We start from the raw sequence: 15,996 nt of genomic DNA, 5'->3' as shown, positions 1-15,996 counted from the left end.
TCATTCTTAGCAACAGAGTAAAAATAACTTTTGAGTGATTTTCTTAGAAATCTGACATCATCCACATAAGCAACCTCTTTCAGTTGAAATCTTTTAAACTTTTGCTCATACATCTTAATGAAGTTTTAATACATAATCATCCAAAGACTTCATATTTTTACCAAAACAACAGCAAACAAAAACTTTCTATTGTGTTTCTTGGCTTCTATCTTGGTAATGTAGAAATACATGAAAAATTTTCCTCAAAGTATTCTTTCACCTTTAAAGCATACCCACTATTATGTCCTTGTTTATCATGAAAATGCATGAGCCTGGGGGTGTAGTTCAGTGGCAGAATGTACACCTAGTATGTGGGAGGCCCTGGGTTCAACTCCCAGCACTCCCCTTCCCCCAAAGAATGGAAGGATAAGTAAGTTCTGTCTTTTCTATCTCTAGACAAACATGTTAAGTTGTACTTAAAAACAATTCCAAAAAAACCAAAAATCATATGTTCTCCCTCTTATGTAGACATTAGATCAAGGGCAAACACAACAATGGGATTGGACTTTGAGCACATGATAAAAGTGAGAGCACACAAGGGAGGGGTGAGGATAGGTAAGACACCTAAAAAATTAGCTAGCATTTGTTGCCTTTAACGCAGAGAAACTAAAGCAGATACCTTAAAAGCAACTGAGGCCAATAGGAAAAGGGGACCAGGAACTAGAGAAAAGGTGAGATCAAAAAGAATTAACCTAGAAGGTAACACACACGCACAGGAAATCAATGTGAGTCAACTCCCTGTATAGCTATCCTTATCTCAACCAGCAAAAACCCTTGTTCCTTCCTATTATGGCTTATACTCTCTCTACAACAAAATTAGAAATAAGGGCAAAATAGTTTCTGCTGGGTATTGAGGGGGTGGGGGGAGGAGGAGGGGGCGGAGTGGGTGGTAAGGGAGGGGGTGAGGGCAGGGGGGAGAAATGACCCAAGCCTTGTATGCACATATGAATAATAAAATAAAAAAAAAAACAATTACAAACAATATTCTTGGAAGAAGGGAACAGTCTTTCTTGGGTTAGAAAGACGTGGTTCATTTGATCAAGTTAAATAAACTTTTAAGGTTTGGTTTTCTTCTCTATTAATCAAGATAAGTAATATTCATATTTCTGTTTGTTGGTAGGGCAAAATAGATAACCTTAAAAAAATCACTATTTTCTTTCTCTAGGAAGTAGAACTCCCTGTTACCCTAATTAAATCAGAAAAAGGAAGTCTTGGTTTTACAGTAACCAAAGGAAACCAGAGTATTGGTTGTTATGTTCATGATGTCATACAGGATCCAGCCAAAAGTGATGGGAGGCTAAAGCCTGGGGACCGACTCATAAAGGTGAGATGTTTAAGAGGAATGGCAAATTTGTGCAAATGTGACTTAGTCCATTTTTTGTTACTATAGTGAAATACCCAAGGTAGTCTAACTTTATTATAAAGAAAAAAACCTCTAAAACAGCTTTAGAGATCTAAGGACAAGGCACTGGCATCAGCTCAGTCCTAGTGATGACATCATGGTGTCATGGTGGGAGCATATGTGAGAGAAAGAGATCAAATCTCAAAATAGAAAGCCAAAGAGGCTGGGGTCCCATAACTTCTGAGGGCACTCCCCCTGCCTAGGACCTACTGACCTTCTACCAGATTTAATCACTTAAAGGCTAAAGGCTCTGTTACCAGACTGAAGACCAAACTGCAACATAAACATAAACCATAGCAGTGACCAAAGAGCAAGTCAGGGCTGGAGAAGGAAGAGGTTGAATTAATCTAACACTCTCATTCTCTGTTTAGCTTACATTTTCCTTCTCCACCACTTAAAAATAAAAACCTTTCTTTAGTTAATTGAGAAATACTTCAAATTGCCTTTTTAATTTGAAAGTTCCTTAATCTCAGTTCAGGCCATGAAACAAGCTGTCTCAAATCTCAGAGACAGAAAGTTTCTTAAATTACTAAGATGATAAATTTCCTATATTGGCTAAAGAATGATGCATTTGTTAGGGATCTTACATTATTATTTTATTTTATATGTAATGGCTTGATCGTTGTCCTTATGATTTCTTAAATAAGGGAGATTCTAATAAGGTAGAGACTACTCTTTGCTATAAATCTCTTACCAGCTAATACATTACTATATAAAACTTAGGCTATTACTGTAGTTTTTAACAGTCTAGCCTCCTTAGTCTAAAAATTATAATCTTTCCCCTTTCTCATTTTTTAGGTTAATGACACAGATGTTACCAATATGACTCACACAGATGCAGTGAATCTGCTCCGAGCTGCACCGAAGACAGTGAGATTAGTTGTTGGACGAGTTCTTGAATTTCCCAGGATGCCAGTGTTGCCTCATTTACTACCTGACATTATACTAACATGTAGCAAAGAGGAGTTGGGTAATGAAAATTCAAGCTTTCTTCAGTAAAATTTTTTTGGCTAGATTCAAAGTACTCTTATGTCTAAGAAAACAATTATTTTCTGTTCTTTGAAGGTATTACCTTATCTGGAGGTCACAACAGTCTTCAACAAGTGATCTATATTAGTGATATTAATCCAAGGTCAGTTGCAGCCTTTGAGGGTAATCTTCAGCTATTGGATATCATCCATTATGTGAATGGAGTTAGCACACAAGGAATGACCTTGGAAGAAGCTAACAGAGCTTTAGACATGTCACTTCCTTCAGTGGTGCTGAAGGCAACGAGGTACTCTGCCATAATTTGTGGTCTTCATTTATGTGTGTGCATGCATTTCAAGCTGTTGACTGTATTTATGTACTCTTACAGGGTATTGCTGAATTGGCCATTCACAGATTAAACTGGCAGGACTTAGAAAAGGTAGAACAGACTTCCTGTAGGAGAGTCTAATAACATTAAATGGATAGGCGTTTGAAACAAGTTTCCAGTTAATAGGGTAGTTAACACATTGATCAGGAAGAATGTTTTCACTTGCAAGTAACTGAAAACATAGCTCAATCTTGTTTAAACAAGAAAGGGAATGTATTGATTTATACGACTTTAAAAATCTAGAGATAAGATGGTCAGGGTGAAATTTGATAGGAGCTCTGGTTCTGTTTCTTTATTATTTTCCATTATTCTTTGCTCTTTTCATCAGTTTGTCATTTTTTGTTTTGTTTTGTTTTTGTTTTATTTTTGTTATTTGTTTTGTTATACTGGAGATTGAATCCAGGGCCTCACCTACCACTTGAGCCACACTCCCAGCTCTATTGTTTATATTTTGTTTTTGAGATAATGTCTTAGTAACTTTGCCTGAACTAGCATTGAATTCTCAACCCTCCTGCGTAGCTGGGATCACAGGCATGCACCACCACACTTGGCTCCAGTTTATGATAGTCAAATGACCGTATCAATTTTATGCCTCACTTTTGCACACCATCTGCAGCAACCTTCAAACAGAAATCTCACCAGTCACCAGTGGTAAAATGGATAGTATATACCAGTTGCCTGAGACCTAAATTAAGGTTATTCCCTGAACTCTGAGACAAAGGGATAAAAGTAAATTGGTGCCTGGCAGAGTGGCATAATGATAGCATGCCTGCCTAGCAAGCATGAAACCCTGAGTTCAAACCCCAGCACTGCCCAAAAAAAGAAAGAATTAATTAATTCAAGAAAAGTAATAAATTGGTTGACTTTAGCCAATCATGGCCCATCCCTAGAGCTAGGATGGTTCAGTCCAACTGGAACCTCAGGTCTGCTGCTGAGGAGGCATAGAACTACCATAATTACACTATTAAAATGCTAATAACTGTTCCTTATAGTGGAAATAAGTTTAAAAAACATATGTGTTAGTTTGCTATTGCTTATGTACTAAATTACCATAAATTCGGTGGTTTAAGACAACACAAGACTATTATCCTAACAATTCTGGAATGTTAAATGAATTTAGCAGATAAAATCAAGGTGTTTGCAGGGCTTCATTCCTGCTTTAGGTCTAGGAGAATACCCTTTTCCTTAACTCTCCACCTTAGAGACTACCACTTTCCTTGACTTTTGTCCCCCTTCTGTCTTCAAAGCCAGCCATGACTGTACTCCCTGCTTGCTATTGTCCCATCTCTTTCTCTAACCCTGATTTTCCTGCCTCCTGTCTGACTCACTAGAACTGTAGTGATTGCAGTGAAATCCTAAGAATACAAGATAATTTCCCCATCACCTTTTGTTTGTTTTATTAATCTTTTTTTTTAATTTTTTTATTAGGATATATTCATTGTACAGGGGACATTCATAGTGACAATTCTAATTTGGCTTATATTGTACATTAGTTACATCACCCATCGTCTGTCCCCCCAACCCCCTCCCCACCCCACTTAAAGCAATTGCAAGAGGTTTCTTTTATAATTTCATATAGGTATATGAAGTTCTTCAACCACATACCCTCACTTTAATCTCTTTCATTCAACCCTCCCTCCTCCCAACAATACCCACGTACACACACTGTACCTATTTTGCAGTCATGACTTTCATAATTAATATTTAAGTTGATGTTCAAAGGAGTTTCTCACGGTAGCCCCACTGTGGGTATACTTTACTTTGGTCCATTCAGCCCCTTCCATTGCTCTCCCTTACCCCTTTACCGCTCACTCCCCATTATTCAACAGCTTTCAATACACATCCTTATATCCTCTACCTTCATAGATGTAATGTTTTACAATATTACTTATGCTCTATCATTCTCTTTTTCTTTCCCTCTTTCCCTGAGTTCCATAGAGTAGTTCCACTATTACAAATTTGTTCTACTTATGAATTTGTATATAATCATGCTTGTTTTTGTGTATACGTTTATCTTTTGAATCTATCTTCCAATATGAGGGAAAACATGTGGCCTTTGTCTTTCTGAGCCTAACTTACATCACTTAACATAATGTCCTCCAGTTGCATCTATTTACCTTCAAACCACATGTCATTATTCCTTATGGCTGAGTAAAATTCCATTGTGTACATATACCACAATTATTTGATCCATTCATCAGTTGTATGGCACCTGGGTTGTTTCCAAAGCTTGGCTATTGTGAATAGTGCTGCAATGAACATCAGTGTAAGGTGTCCCAACTTATGTTCCTTTTGGTAGATACCCATAGTGGTTGTACTAATTTGCATTCCCACCAACAGCTTGAAAGAGTTCCTGTTTCGCCACATCCTCACCAGCATTTATTGTTATTATTGACCTTGAATATGACCATTCTAAATGGGGTGAGATGAAATCTTAGTGTAGTTTTGATTTGCATCTCTTTTATATCCAGGGAAGTTGAGCACTTCTTCATGTATTTACTGGCCATTTGTATCTCCTCCCTTGAAAATTCCTTGTTTAATTCATGTGCCCATTTCTTCATTGGGATGTTTATTCTTTGGGGGTTGAGTTTTTTTAGTTCCCTGTAGATTCTGGATAGTCTCTTATCGAATGAGTACTGGCAAAGACTTTTTCCATTTTTGTGTACAGTCTCTTGGGTCTACTGACTGTTTCTTTTGCTCTGCAGAAGCTCTTTAGTTTGATGCAGTCCCATTTGTTCATTTTTTGTCTTAGATACTGAGCCTTTTGAGTTCTACTTAGGAATTCATTCCATCAGCCTATATGTTCCCAGTATATTTCCTACTACTTCCTGAAGTTGTTTCAGAGTTTCAGGCCTTATACTAAGGCCTTTGATCCACTTTGAGTTGATTTTGGTACAGGGTGAAAGACAGGGGTCTAATTGAGTCTTCTACATGTGGATATTCAGTTTTCCCAGCAACATTTTTGAAGAGGCTGTCTTTTCTCCATCGTGTATTTTGGGCTTCTTTGTCAAAGATCAGTTGTCTTTAAATGTGTGGGTTTATGCTTGGGTCTTCTATTCTGATCCATTGGTCTACCTATCTATTTTTGTGCCAATACTAAAGTCAGGTATTGTGATGCCTCCAGCAGTGGACTTTTTGCTCAGAATTGCTTTGGCTATTCGAGGTCTTTTGTGTTTCCATATGTATTTCAGGATCGATTTTTCTTTTTCTGTGCAGGCTGTCATTGGAATTTTGATAGGGATTGCATAGAGCATGTAGATTGCTTTCAGTAATATGGCCATTTTCACAACATTGATTCTAACAATCCATGAGCATGGGAGATCTTTCCATCTTCTGAGGTCTTCTTTGATTTCTCTCTTAAGTGGTTTACAGTTTTCATTAAAAAGGTCTGTGGTTTCCTTTGTTAATTTTTTTTCAAGGTTAGTCTAATTAGAATTGTCACTATGAATCCCCCCATATAGTGAATATATCCTAATAAAAATTTTATTTAAAAAAAAAGTTTATTCTAAGGTACTTTATTGTTTTTTGAGGCTATTGAAAATGGGATTGTTTCCCTGATTTCTTTCTCAGTCTGTTCATTGTTGTTATATAGGAAGGCTATGATTTCTGTATGTTAATTTTATATCCTGCTACTTTGCCAAAAGAGTTTATAATTTCTAATAGTGTTTTGGTAGATTTTTTAAGCATCTGTTAGATATAGGATCATGTCATCTGCAAACAGGAATAGTTTGGCTTCTTCCTTCCCTATTTGAATTCCTTTTATTTCTTGCTCTTGTCTTATTATTCTGGCTAGAAATTCCAAAACTATATTGAATAGGAGTGGGGAAAGTAGACATCCCTGTCTCATTCCTTACTTGAGCTGGAATGGTTTCATTTGTTCTGCATTTAGTATAATGTTGCTATAGGTTTGTCATAAATAACCTTTATTATGTTGAGGAACATTCCTTCAGTTCCTAGTTTTTTCAGAACCTTTTTTATGGAATGGTGTTGAATTTTATCAAAGGCTTTTCTGCATCTATTAAGAGGATTATGTGGTTTTTGTCCTTGCTTCTATTTCTATATTCTATTACACTTATAGATTTACATAGGTTGAACCATTCTTGTATCCCTGGAATGAAACCCACTTGGTCATATTGTATGATCTTCTTCATGTGCTGTTGAATTCTGTTTGCCATTATTTTGTTGAGAATCTTTGCATCTATATTCACTTAGGATATTGTCTGTAATTCTCTTTTTTGATTGCATATTTATTGGGTTTTGGAATGAGTGTAATGCTGGCTTTATAGAATGAGTTTGATAGTGTTCCTTCCCTTTCTATTTCCTGAAAAGTTTGAGGAGTAATGGTATTGGTTCTTCTTTAAAGGTTTGGCAAAATTTGGCCATGAATCCATCAGGTCCTGGGCTCTTTATAGGGAGGCTCTTTATTACTGTTTCAGCTTCATTGCTTGTAATCATTCTATTTAGGTGGTTAATACCATCTTGGTTCAATTTTGGTTGTTTATATGCATTTATAAATTTTATCCATTTCATCTAGATTTTCCAGTTTACTTGAATATGGGTTTTCAAAGTACTCTCTAAGGATCCTCTGGATTTCATTAGTATTTGTGGTTATGTACCCTTTTTCATCTCTGATTTTATTAATTTGGGTCTTTTCCCTCCTCTGTCTTGTCCTGTTGGCTAAGGGTTTATCGATCTTGTTGATCTTTTCGATGAACCAACTTTTTGTTTCATTGATTCTTTTTATAGTTTTTTGTTTGTTTGTTTTTTGTTTTGTTTTGTTTTGTTGGTCTCAATCTCATTGATCTCAGCCCTGATCTTTACTATTTCTCTCTATCTGTTGGTTTGGGGTTTGGTTTGTTCTTGTTTTTCTAGGAGCTTACGGTGCATCATTAGGTTTATTTGAGACATTTCTGGTTTTTTTAATGTAGGCACTTGTAGCTATGAACTTTCTCCCTAGCCTTTGCTATATCCCACAGATTCTGGTAGGTTGTGTTTTCATTTTCATTGGATTCTAGGAACTTTTTGATTTCTTCCCTTATTTTCTTGGTCATCCATTGGTCATTCAGCAGATAATGTTCAGTCTCCATGTGTTTTGTTGTTGAGGTCTAGTTTTATTCCATTGTGATCTGATATAATACAGGGGGTTATTTCAGTTTTCTTGAATTTGTTGAGACTTGCTTTGTGTCCTAAAGCAGCCATCACTGCACTCCCTGACTCTGATTTTCCTGCCTCCTCTTTAACTCATTAGAACCCCAGTGATTACAGTGGAATCCTAATAATCCAAGATAATTTCCCCATCTCCTTTGCCCTATAAAGTAACAGTATTCAGAGGTTCCAATGATTAGAGCATAATCTTTAGAATATAAACATCTTTAGAGGGCCATCATTTTGCATATTACAATATATATAATCCAGGCTTTCAAGATAATAAGCCAAGTTAAATGAGTGGAAAATCCACCATTGTGTCTGTGAATTATTTCTTTCAAAGTTTGGAGATTTGTTAATTAAATCATTGATAAACTTTTTGTTCCTTCTGAATCTTTAAATTAGATTATGCACTTTTTCTTTGAATATAATCCTTGACTCTGTGTTTCTAAAAAATTGAATTGGCATGCAGTTATTTTTTTAAGTCTAGCTGACTGATAATTAGTGGGGAAGGGAAGTCTTCAAACAACATGGAAATATTTTTGTTAAAATTAACATCTCTGCTAACTTTATGTCTGAATGCTCTGCCTCAAAGTCAGTAGCCACTCTTCACATAGCCCTCAGATACTTTCTTTTGCCTTTGTACTAAAGATATTATAGTGGTAATCACAATTACTTTCCTCTTCATTCTTCCAGCTCTCTCTCTACTGTTGTATGTATTCCCTGTTATCTTCAAACTCCACAGGGTAGCAATAATGGAGACATGTATATTTGTGGTAATTATCTGTATTGAAGAACTGTAAAGGGTGTTGGATTTTACCCTACTTGCAAGCTAATAACCTAGCTTGTTATTGTTTCATGGATTCTTACAGAGGACATAAACTCCTAAATCAGAGACTAAAGACTTTATTACTAATGCTACAGCAAGCAGCATGAGCATGGTGTGCATGGTGTGGGTATTAGTTCCACAGATCCTCCAAAGCACATGGAGATTATGTATGTGGATCTAGTAGATTCCTGCATAGGCGATGGGTTTTATTACAGGAGAAGAATATTGTAGAGCAGCCTGGAGAACTGGTACTATTATTATTTTGTTTTATTTTGGTTTGGTTTGTTTGGGGAGAGGGTTTCCTCATCCCCCTACCTAGAGAAATGGCCTAGATAAAAAAAAGTCAGGGCTTTGCATTTTGAGCTATCCAGCAAGAACATACAGAGATACTTAGAGCCTGTGGCATATTGCTTTTGCCAACACTGTATACTTTGGGCAACCTCCCTTTCCCTCAAGCATCAGCAACAATAAGATTACATACCAGTCCCCATTCCCAAGGTGTTATCCTTTTGGCTACCTTTCATTTTGGATGGTACTATTCTTATAATCCTTTGACTATAAATACTTTATCTAGATTTTTACTCTAAAAGAAAAACAAATTCAAGGACTTTGTCAACTATGACTTCTAAGTTAGTTTATCTATTAAGTGGCAGTGAGCTAAGTTATTGTATCTCAGCTATTACTAGTCTTTTAAATGGTAATGGAAATAGTGTGATATGTTAAACTAAAATCCAAAGAAGGATTGTGTAAAGAAGTCATTCTTGTCTACAGCCATACCACCCTGAATGCTTCCAATCTTGTCTGATCTCAGAAGCTAAGCAGGGTTGGGCCTTGTCAGTACTTAAATGAGAGAAGTCATTCTTGCAAGTATGGTGATACACATCTTTATTCCCAGCACCCAGAGGTGGAAGCACAAGGATCTAGCTATCAAGGCCATCCTGGGCTACATCATGGAATGAAGAAGTCATTCTTTAGTCATGAATATCTCCCTCTAGAAATCCATACATGAAGACTCATAAATTTTGACTACAGCGTCAGAGGGTACCTAGACCACTTGAAGCCTATGCAAAATAAAACTTCTGAAACTAGCTGACAGATGCTTCAAAGGATATTTAAACAAATTATCTTAAATCTTTGCAATTGTCCTTTCTTTTTTTATACACAGAGATGGTCATCCAGTGGTCCCCAGTTCAAAGAGATCTGCCATTTCAGCACCAAAGTCAACCAAAGCCAATGGTAAGGGCACATTGATTTTATGATACAAGTAGTTATGGTAACTTTTTTTTTCTGGACAGCAAGGTTGGATGCTGTCACTAAAATGTTTTTACTGCCCTTCCGGAATGTTTGCAAGATCTAGTGAAAAAACACTATATTTAAATGGAAGCATCTCTGAAATTCAATATATGATAGGAAAATTGAAGAATAGAGTGGACCATGAAATTTGCAACCCAATGAACCTGAGTTTTTAAGTTCTGTGTAACCTTAGCAAAGTTGCTTGATCCAAATATAAGCCACTATTTCCTATCAATATAAGAAAATTATTAGTATCTATCTTATAAAGTTATATAGAAGCATAAATAGTATATGTGAAGCACTTACCATCATGCTTGCTACATAGTAATTTATTCACACATTTACTGAAATTCTTCTCTGAGCCAGGAACTGTGGACTTATGTTTGCAATATGCAAACAGGTATCTATCTTACATTCTAGCATAATAATAGAAATAGCAGTAGTAATAATTGTGGTAGCAGTTGTCTTTAATGCTCATTCTGGACTAAGAATTCTTCTAAGTGCTTTAATCATCACAATAACCCCATAATTCTAGTAGTACTATTATCATTTTATAGAAACCAAGGCACAGAGAAATTTAGCAACTTGCCCAAGCTCTCAGGGTTAATAAAAAGTAGAGCCAGAATTTAAACCCAGAAAGTCTCATTCCATATTAATTTATGTAATCAGGGGCCATAAATGTAGCTTTTATTGCTAGTACAAGATAATAGGAATGTTAGACATCAAGGAATGTGGTTGAAATTAGTGCATTCAAAAAGTAAATTCAGTACTTCAGGTATCACTAATCTTTTAGGTTACCAGGCAATAGTATCTAAATACCAACAGTAGCTTAAAAAGGCTTTGCATTATAGTCATTTGTCTTCTAAAAGCTAGAATGTAGGAGTCTTTTTTTTTGCTGCTCTGTGTCACTGAGTTCATGTTAAAGCCAGACTATCTCATAAAACTATTAGGGACTGGGGATATGACTCAAGTGGTAGAGTGCTTGTATAGCAAGCTCAAGGCCCTCAGTTCAATACCCAGTACTGCCCAAAATAAAAAAAAAAAGAGGATTTTACTAGTAACCTCTAGGATGGCTCCTTTCTGTAACATTCCAGTGTTCTGCACCCTTGTGGAAACCACCTAGTGTTCTGTCTGCTAGATTTTTACTAGATTCTCTGAGTTAATTCCCATGGAACGAATTTCTTTACAGGTTTTAACTCATACAGAAGGCTGGGGGGTGGTTCAAGAGGTAGAGCAACTACCTAGCAAGCACAAAGCCCTGAGTCCAAGCCTCAGTACTGCCCCCCAAAAAAGCAGAGTCCACACTCTGCAATTCCACTTATACACAATTCTAGACAATGCAAATTTGAGGAACAGAAAGCAGATTAGTGATTGAGGACACAAAGGAAAAGGAGGCAGTTAGGGCACAGAAAGTAGAGATTAATAATATACTATTATGTCTTACTCCATTCCAATACAGTTTTTTTGAACCAATGGTTCAATATTATATTGCTTTTAAGTAATATTAAAAGACATTTTTAGATTCTTTGTTATATCAACTATAAAATTATGGAGATTTATCCATAAAAATTCCATCTCAACTGTCATCTTCCTAGACAGAGTTATTTTTAGGCCATTCTCAAATAGAGGTCCTTGAACTCATGTGCCTGTTTGTTTTAATTTTTCCAAACTCTGCCATTTCATTTCATATCTCTTAAAAATATAATTTAGTGAATCAAATTATGTTTAAGTATATAATTTTTTAACCATAAGAGAAACAGAATATACTCATTTTTATAATATGTACTAAATTTTTATGCTGAATTTTTGAGCTAAAAATAAGCACTTGCTTTTAAATATAAAGTTCTTTTGAGTTGCATGCACAACATATTTTCCTGTGTTAAAGTCTATACAATGAGATGAGCACTTGCTATCTTCCTTTCAATAGAGAAGTGAATAGAGTTCAGCACAAGAATGTCTGTCCCATTCAATTAGGGTCATTTTTATTCAGTATCTCACACTTGAATCATCCAGCCCCAAATGAGCTTCTTTACAAACTATTTTCTTTAAAGAAATTGGCTTTTTCTTTGGGATAAACCCTTCTCTAATATTCTATTCCATTTACTTGGTTTATATCACTTTGTAATGTGACCTCTTTTAGTATGCTAATAAAAATTATGACACCCTCAGAAATGTGGGCTTTCTTTAATTATTTTCTTATGTATCAGAATTCTTAATTGAATTATAGCTTCAGTGTGGCAGAGATTTGTATCATCCTGAACAAATCTCTATCATTATTTTGTCCTGCTCATCCCCTCACTTTCTCTGTTTTCCTTTCAGGCCATCATAGTGTAGAGCCTTGTGGCCAGCCTGCCCTCACTCCTAAGAATTCATTCTCCACGGCAAGTAAAAAACCACATTCTTTCATGTCATATCCCCTTATCTAAATAACCAGGTTGTTTGTGCTTTGAACCAAATTTTTCATATTTAATTATTTTTTAAGATACAATAAATATTTTGGGAAATGGTAAGTTTTGCTAAGTAAACTACACAACATAGAGCCTTCATACAAGTAAACCTACATCTGTTGGCATTCTCAGCTCTGAATAAGCTAATCACTTAAGTAGATGACATTGGTGTTGAGATTTTTCTATTCATGTGCACAGTTCCTTCAGTTGTCCATTAGGTCACAGTAAAAAAAAAAAAAAAGTGTAATTTAATAGAATTTCTTCTTTGGGTTAGCATTGACCAGGAGTGACCCACAAATGTTAAATATGTACTACTAGTGAGGAAAAATAGGTTTACTTGCTTTTGAAAGACTCAGGAAATATTTTATACATAAAATGAGAGCTTAAATCATTTTTAAGATTAGCACAGAGAAATCTGGGAATAATTTAACAAAATTATTTTAACACATAATAAATTCCACTTCATGTTCTCTAGGTCTGATTAGAATCTGCCCATTTATTAGTTAACCTTTATTTTTATGATTTTTCTTTCTGGCATGTAATGAACTTTTCAGAGATGTTCACAGCTGGATTTTCACAATATTGGAATACTTACCCTAAATTCATCCCATACATCTATTCTGAACCTCAGTATACAAATGCCTGCTCATAATATAAATGCAAGATGTCTTCCTACATAAAGTACATTGCTTTTCTAGTATCTGAAAAATGTTACCATCTCAACAGGATCCTGGACATGAGCTCAATTTAGTATAGAAGGAGGAAGTAAATTTAGTGACCAGAAGCCAATAGTTCTGTGCCTTTCAACTTCTTGTATTATTTCACACTTGTGACTTAGTTTAGCAAGCCTTGAAAAGATAGTACAGCAGAAAAAATGTTACTGCAGAAATGATTGTGACACAAAAATAAAATTTCTTAGTATATGTTTGGATTAAACTACAACACTGACTGTTCTGTGTTTATTCAGAAGGTCTTCAATTTCACATAGCTGAAGCAACTGAATTTTCATGCATTTCTAAGGTGTTATTCATGATATATCATGCTTATTTTCTTTTTAATAGGAGCATAGTAATGAAAGAAGTGTACAGTTTCTCAATTGACATAAAACTCTAAAAACCAGGAATTTCATTGTTGTGTCTGCCAACATCTTTTGTTAGAACTAAGATCTTCTGGGAGTTTTCCTGACAGTGTTTTATCCTTGAATGTAAATGTCTAGACTATGAATTTCTCATGAAAAATGGGACTTCACATTCCAGTGAAGCTTTTTTACATTATTATTCACTAGTTTAATGAAGAAATAATTCTGTTGTGTATGTGTCCTTTTATTTTAATAAAAAGGGGGCTTTCAGAGTAAATCAGAACCTTTTATTTTACTTTATCCTAATCACTTAACTTTACAAATTGCCCAAATCTTCTTCTTTCTCTTTCATTCATTCATTCATTCTTTCTCTCTCTCTCTCTCTCTCTCTCTCTCTCTCTCTCTCTCTCTCTCTCTCTCTCTCTCTCTCTCTCTCTTCTTTTCTTTTCTTTTTTTTCTTTTCTTTCCTTCTTCAGTGCTAGGGATCAAACGCAGTTCCTCAGGTATGCTGGGCAAGTAGTCTACCACTGAGCAACATCACAGCAACATTTTTATTTCTATAGAATATGCTTCATAAAGTGCCTCACAATTATTATTGCATTAAAAAGTTATATTCTAGGTTGTACACAGTGGTGCAAGTCCATAATCCCAGCTACTTGGGAGATGGAGATCCAGAGGATCACGAATTGAGACAGTCCAGTCCAGGCTATATTATAAGACCCTGTCTCAAAAAGAAAAAAAGTTGATGCATAATAAAAAACTTTGATGTGTGAAAAAAAAAAAAGAAAAAGAAAAAAGTTGATTTTTTTTTTTTTTGCTTCCTTTTATCTCAACTGCTAAGCTTTTGTAGTCCTATTTAACTTCTCTAAAATGTTCATTGGAAGACAAATCTCATGAACTATGCCTCAAGTAAGGGATTTCTGTAGTGTAATAAGTTTAATAGTCATAATATATTCCTCTTTTAACAACTCAAATTTCATATTAGTAAATGTTGTGAAAATTCCTAGAATAAAAATAATTGATTTAATGTTACTAAACATAGTGTTTCCAGATATTATTCGATGATGTCAATGCAGATCCGCTGTACTGATATTTCCTTGTAAGTTGGGGAGATGTAAAGTGGATCTGGTACTGAAGAAGAGAGGGCACAGAATAGTAATCTGATGATTTGCTTTGCTTTTATGCCTTAGGTTAATGGAGAAGAAATAATTGAAGTTTTGTACACAGAAGGAAAATGTTCTTCTCATATGAGGGGGTCAGCAAACTTGACTGAGTCCAAAGGTAGTTTCCCAAATAAGTCATCTAAGTAATCTAAATACCCTAATGTTCAGGTAACCAAGCAATATTCATTACCCTATCCATTATGCCTTATGTATTACTGTAGCTTTACAAGGAAAGGTTAGTGTTCAAAGAAATGAAAGAATAAAAAGAATATGAAACTAATATTGCTGACTGCATTAATGTACACATGTCCTGCATCTGTTCTCACTCATCTGTGAGACTCTTCTAAGTAATGAAACACAAAGCTGCAAAGTCAGCAGTGTTTCTTGTATTCTGTGAAGCAATGCTTCACAGGCTACCTAATGGTTTAGAAAATCCACTTGAGATTATTTCATCTGACCTGTTCGAGCCTTAAACTTTGTAACATAACTTCTTTGTGTTTCTTTCATGAATTAATCATTTCAGATTAATTTGATTTAAGAAAATAAACATCAAATTACTAATGACTTACAGAAAGGTATATCTCCAACATTGATTTTGGTTTATTCTTCCTAAGGTGCATTTGTGTGGTCTTTTGTCATAGTGCCAGAGTTATTCTAAAAGTGATTGGGTTGTATTAGTGACCACGGTGCCTTTTAGAGTAGATGCTTAAAATTTAAAAGGACCTACCATGTTCCAATTCACACTTTGTCCCCTTCTCATGTCAGTATTTTTAAGTAAAACCACATGTAAATGACTGTTTTTCAAGAACCTGATCTACAAGATGACGACATCTATGATGATCCTCAAGAAGCTGAAGTTATCCAGTCTCTGCTAGATGTTGTGGATGAGGAAGCCCAAAATCTTTTCCAGCAGAACAATGCAGTGGAAGGTGCCTGTGTTCCAGGTAGATGAATCAGATGAATCAATCAGTACACTAAGGAGTACAAGAACATCTCTGAGGAATTTTTTTCAGTAAATATGAAATATATTAGCTTTTTTTCTACTCCTCAATTGTTCGCTAGTATTTCAGAAATAAAATAGGGTTTGTTATCACCTTTCCTATATATGTAGGTAAATCTAATAAAGGCTACTTCATTAGTGAGATTTAAAATATATGACTAACATCATGGCTTTTATTTCTAGAAGTATCAGTCCAAACATTTTCCCTTCAACTGAGGCAAGGCATTGCAACTTTAGTAGATA

At 35.3% G+C, this 15,996-nt stretch overlaps 1 protein-coding gene across 14 annotated transcripts in view; it reads left to right on the top strand.

Annotated features, from left to right (window-relative positions):
• Positions 1 to 15,996, top strand: part of Ptpn13 (protein tyrosine phosphatase non-receptor type 13) — a 198,664-nt gene that overhangs the window by 160,633 nt on the left and 22,035 nt on the right. For all 14 annotated transcript variants that reach the window (XM_074041824.1, XM_074041827.1, XM_074041825.1 and 11 more), the window contains 7 exons: positions 1,205 to 1,363; positions 2,240 to 2,411; positions 2,507 to 2,717; positions 9,938 to 10,008; positions 12,385 to 12,446; positions 14,781 to 14,871; positions 15,560 to 15,697. In XM_074041824.1, the coding sequence (XP_073897925.1) occupies positions 1,205 to 1,363; positions 2,240 to 2,411; positions 2,507 to 2,717; positions 9,938 to 10,008; positions 12,385 to 12,446; positions 14,781 to 14,871; positions 15,560 to 15,697 (904 nt within the window). The remainder of the gene's footprint in view (positions 1 to 1,204; positions 1,364 to 2,239; positions 2,412 to 2,506; positions 2,718 to 9,937; positions 10,009 to 12,384; positions 12,447 to 14,780; positions 14,872 to 15,559; positions 15,698 to 15,996) is intronic.

The sequence above is a fragment of the Castor canadensis genome, chromosome 9, assembly GCF_047511655.1.
Source record: "Castor canadensis chromosome 9, mCasCan1.hap1v2, whole genome shotgun sequence".
Classification (NCBI taxonomy): domain Eukaryota; kingdom Metazoa; phylum Chordata; class Mammalia; order Rodentia; family Castoridae; genus Castor; species Castor canadensis.
This window is presented reverse-complemented; position numbering and strand designations above follow the sequence as displayed.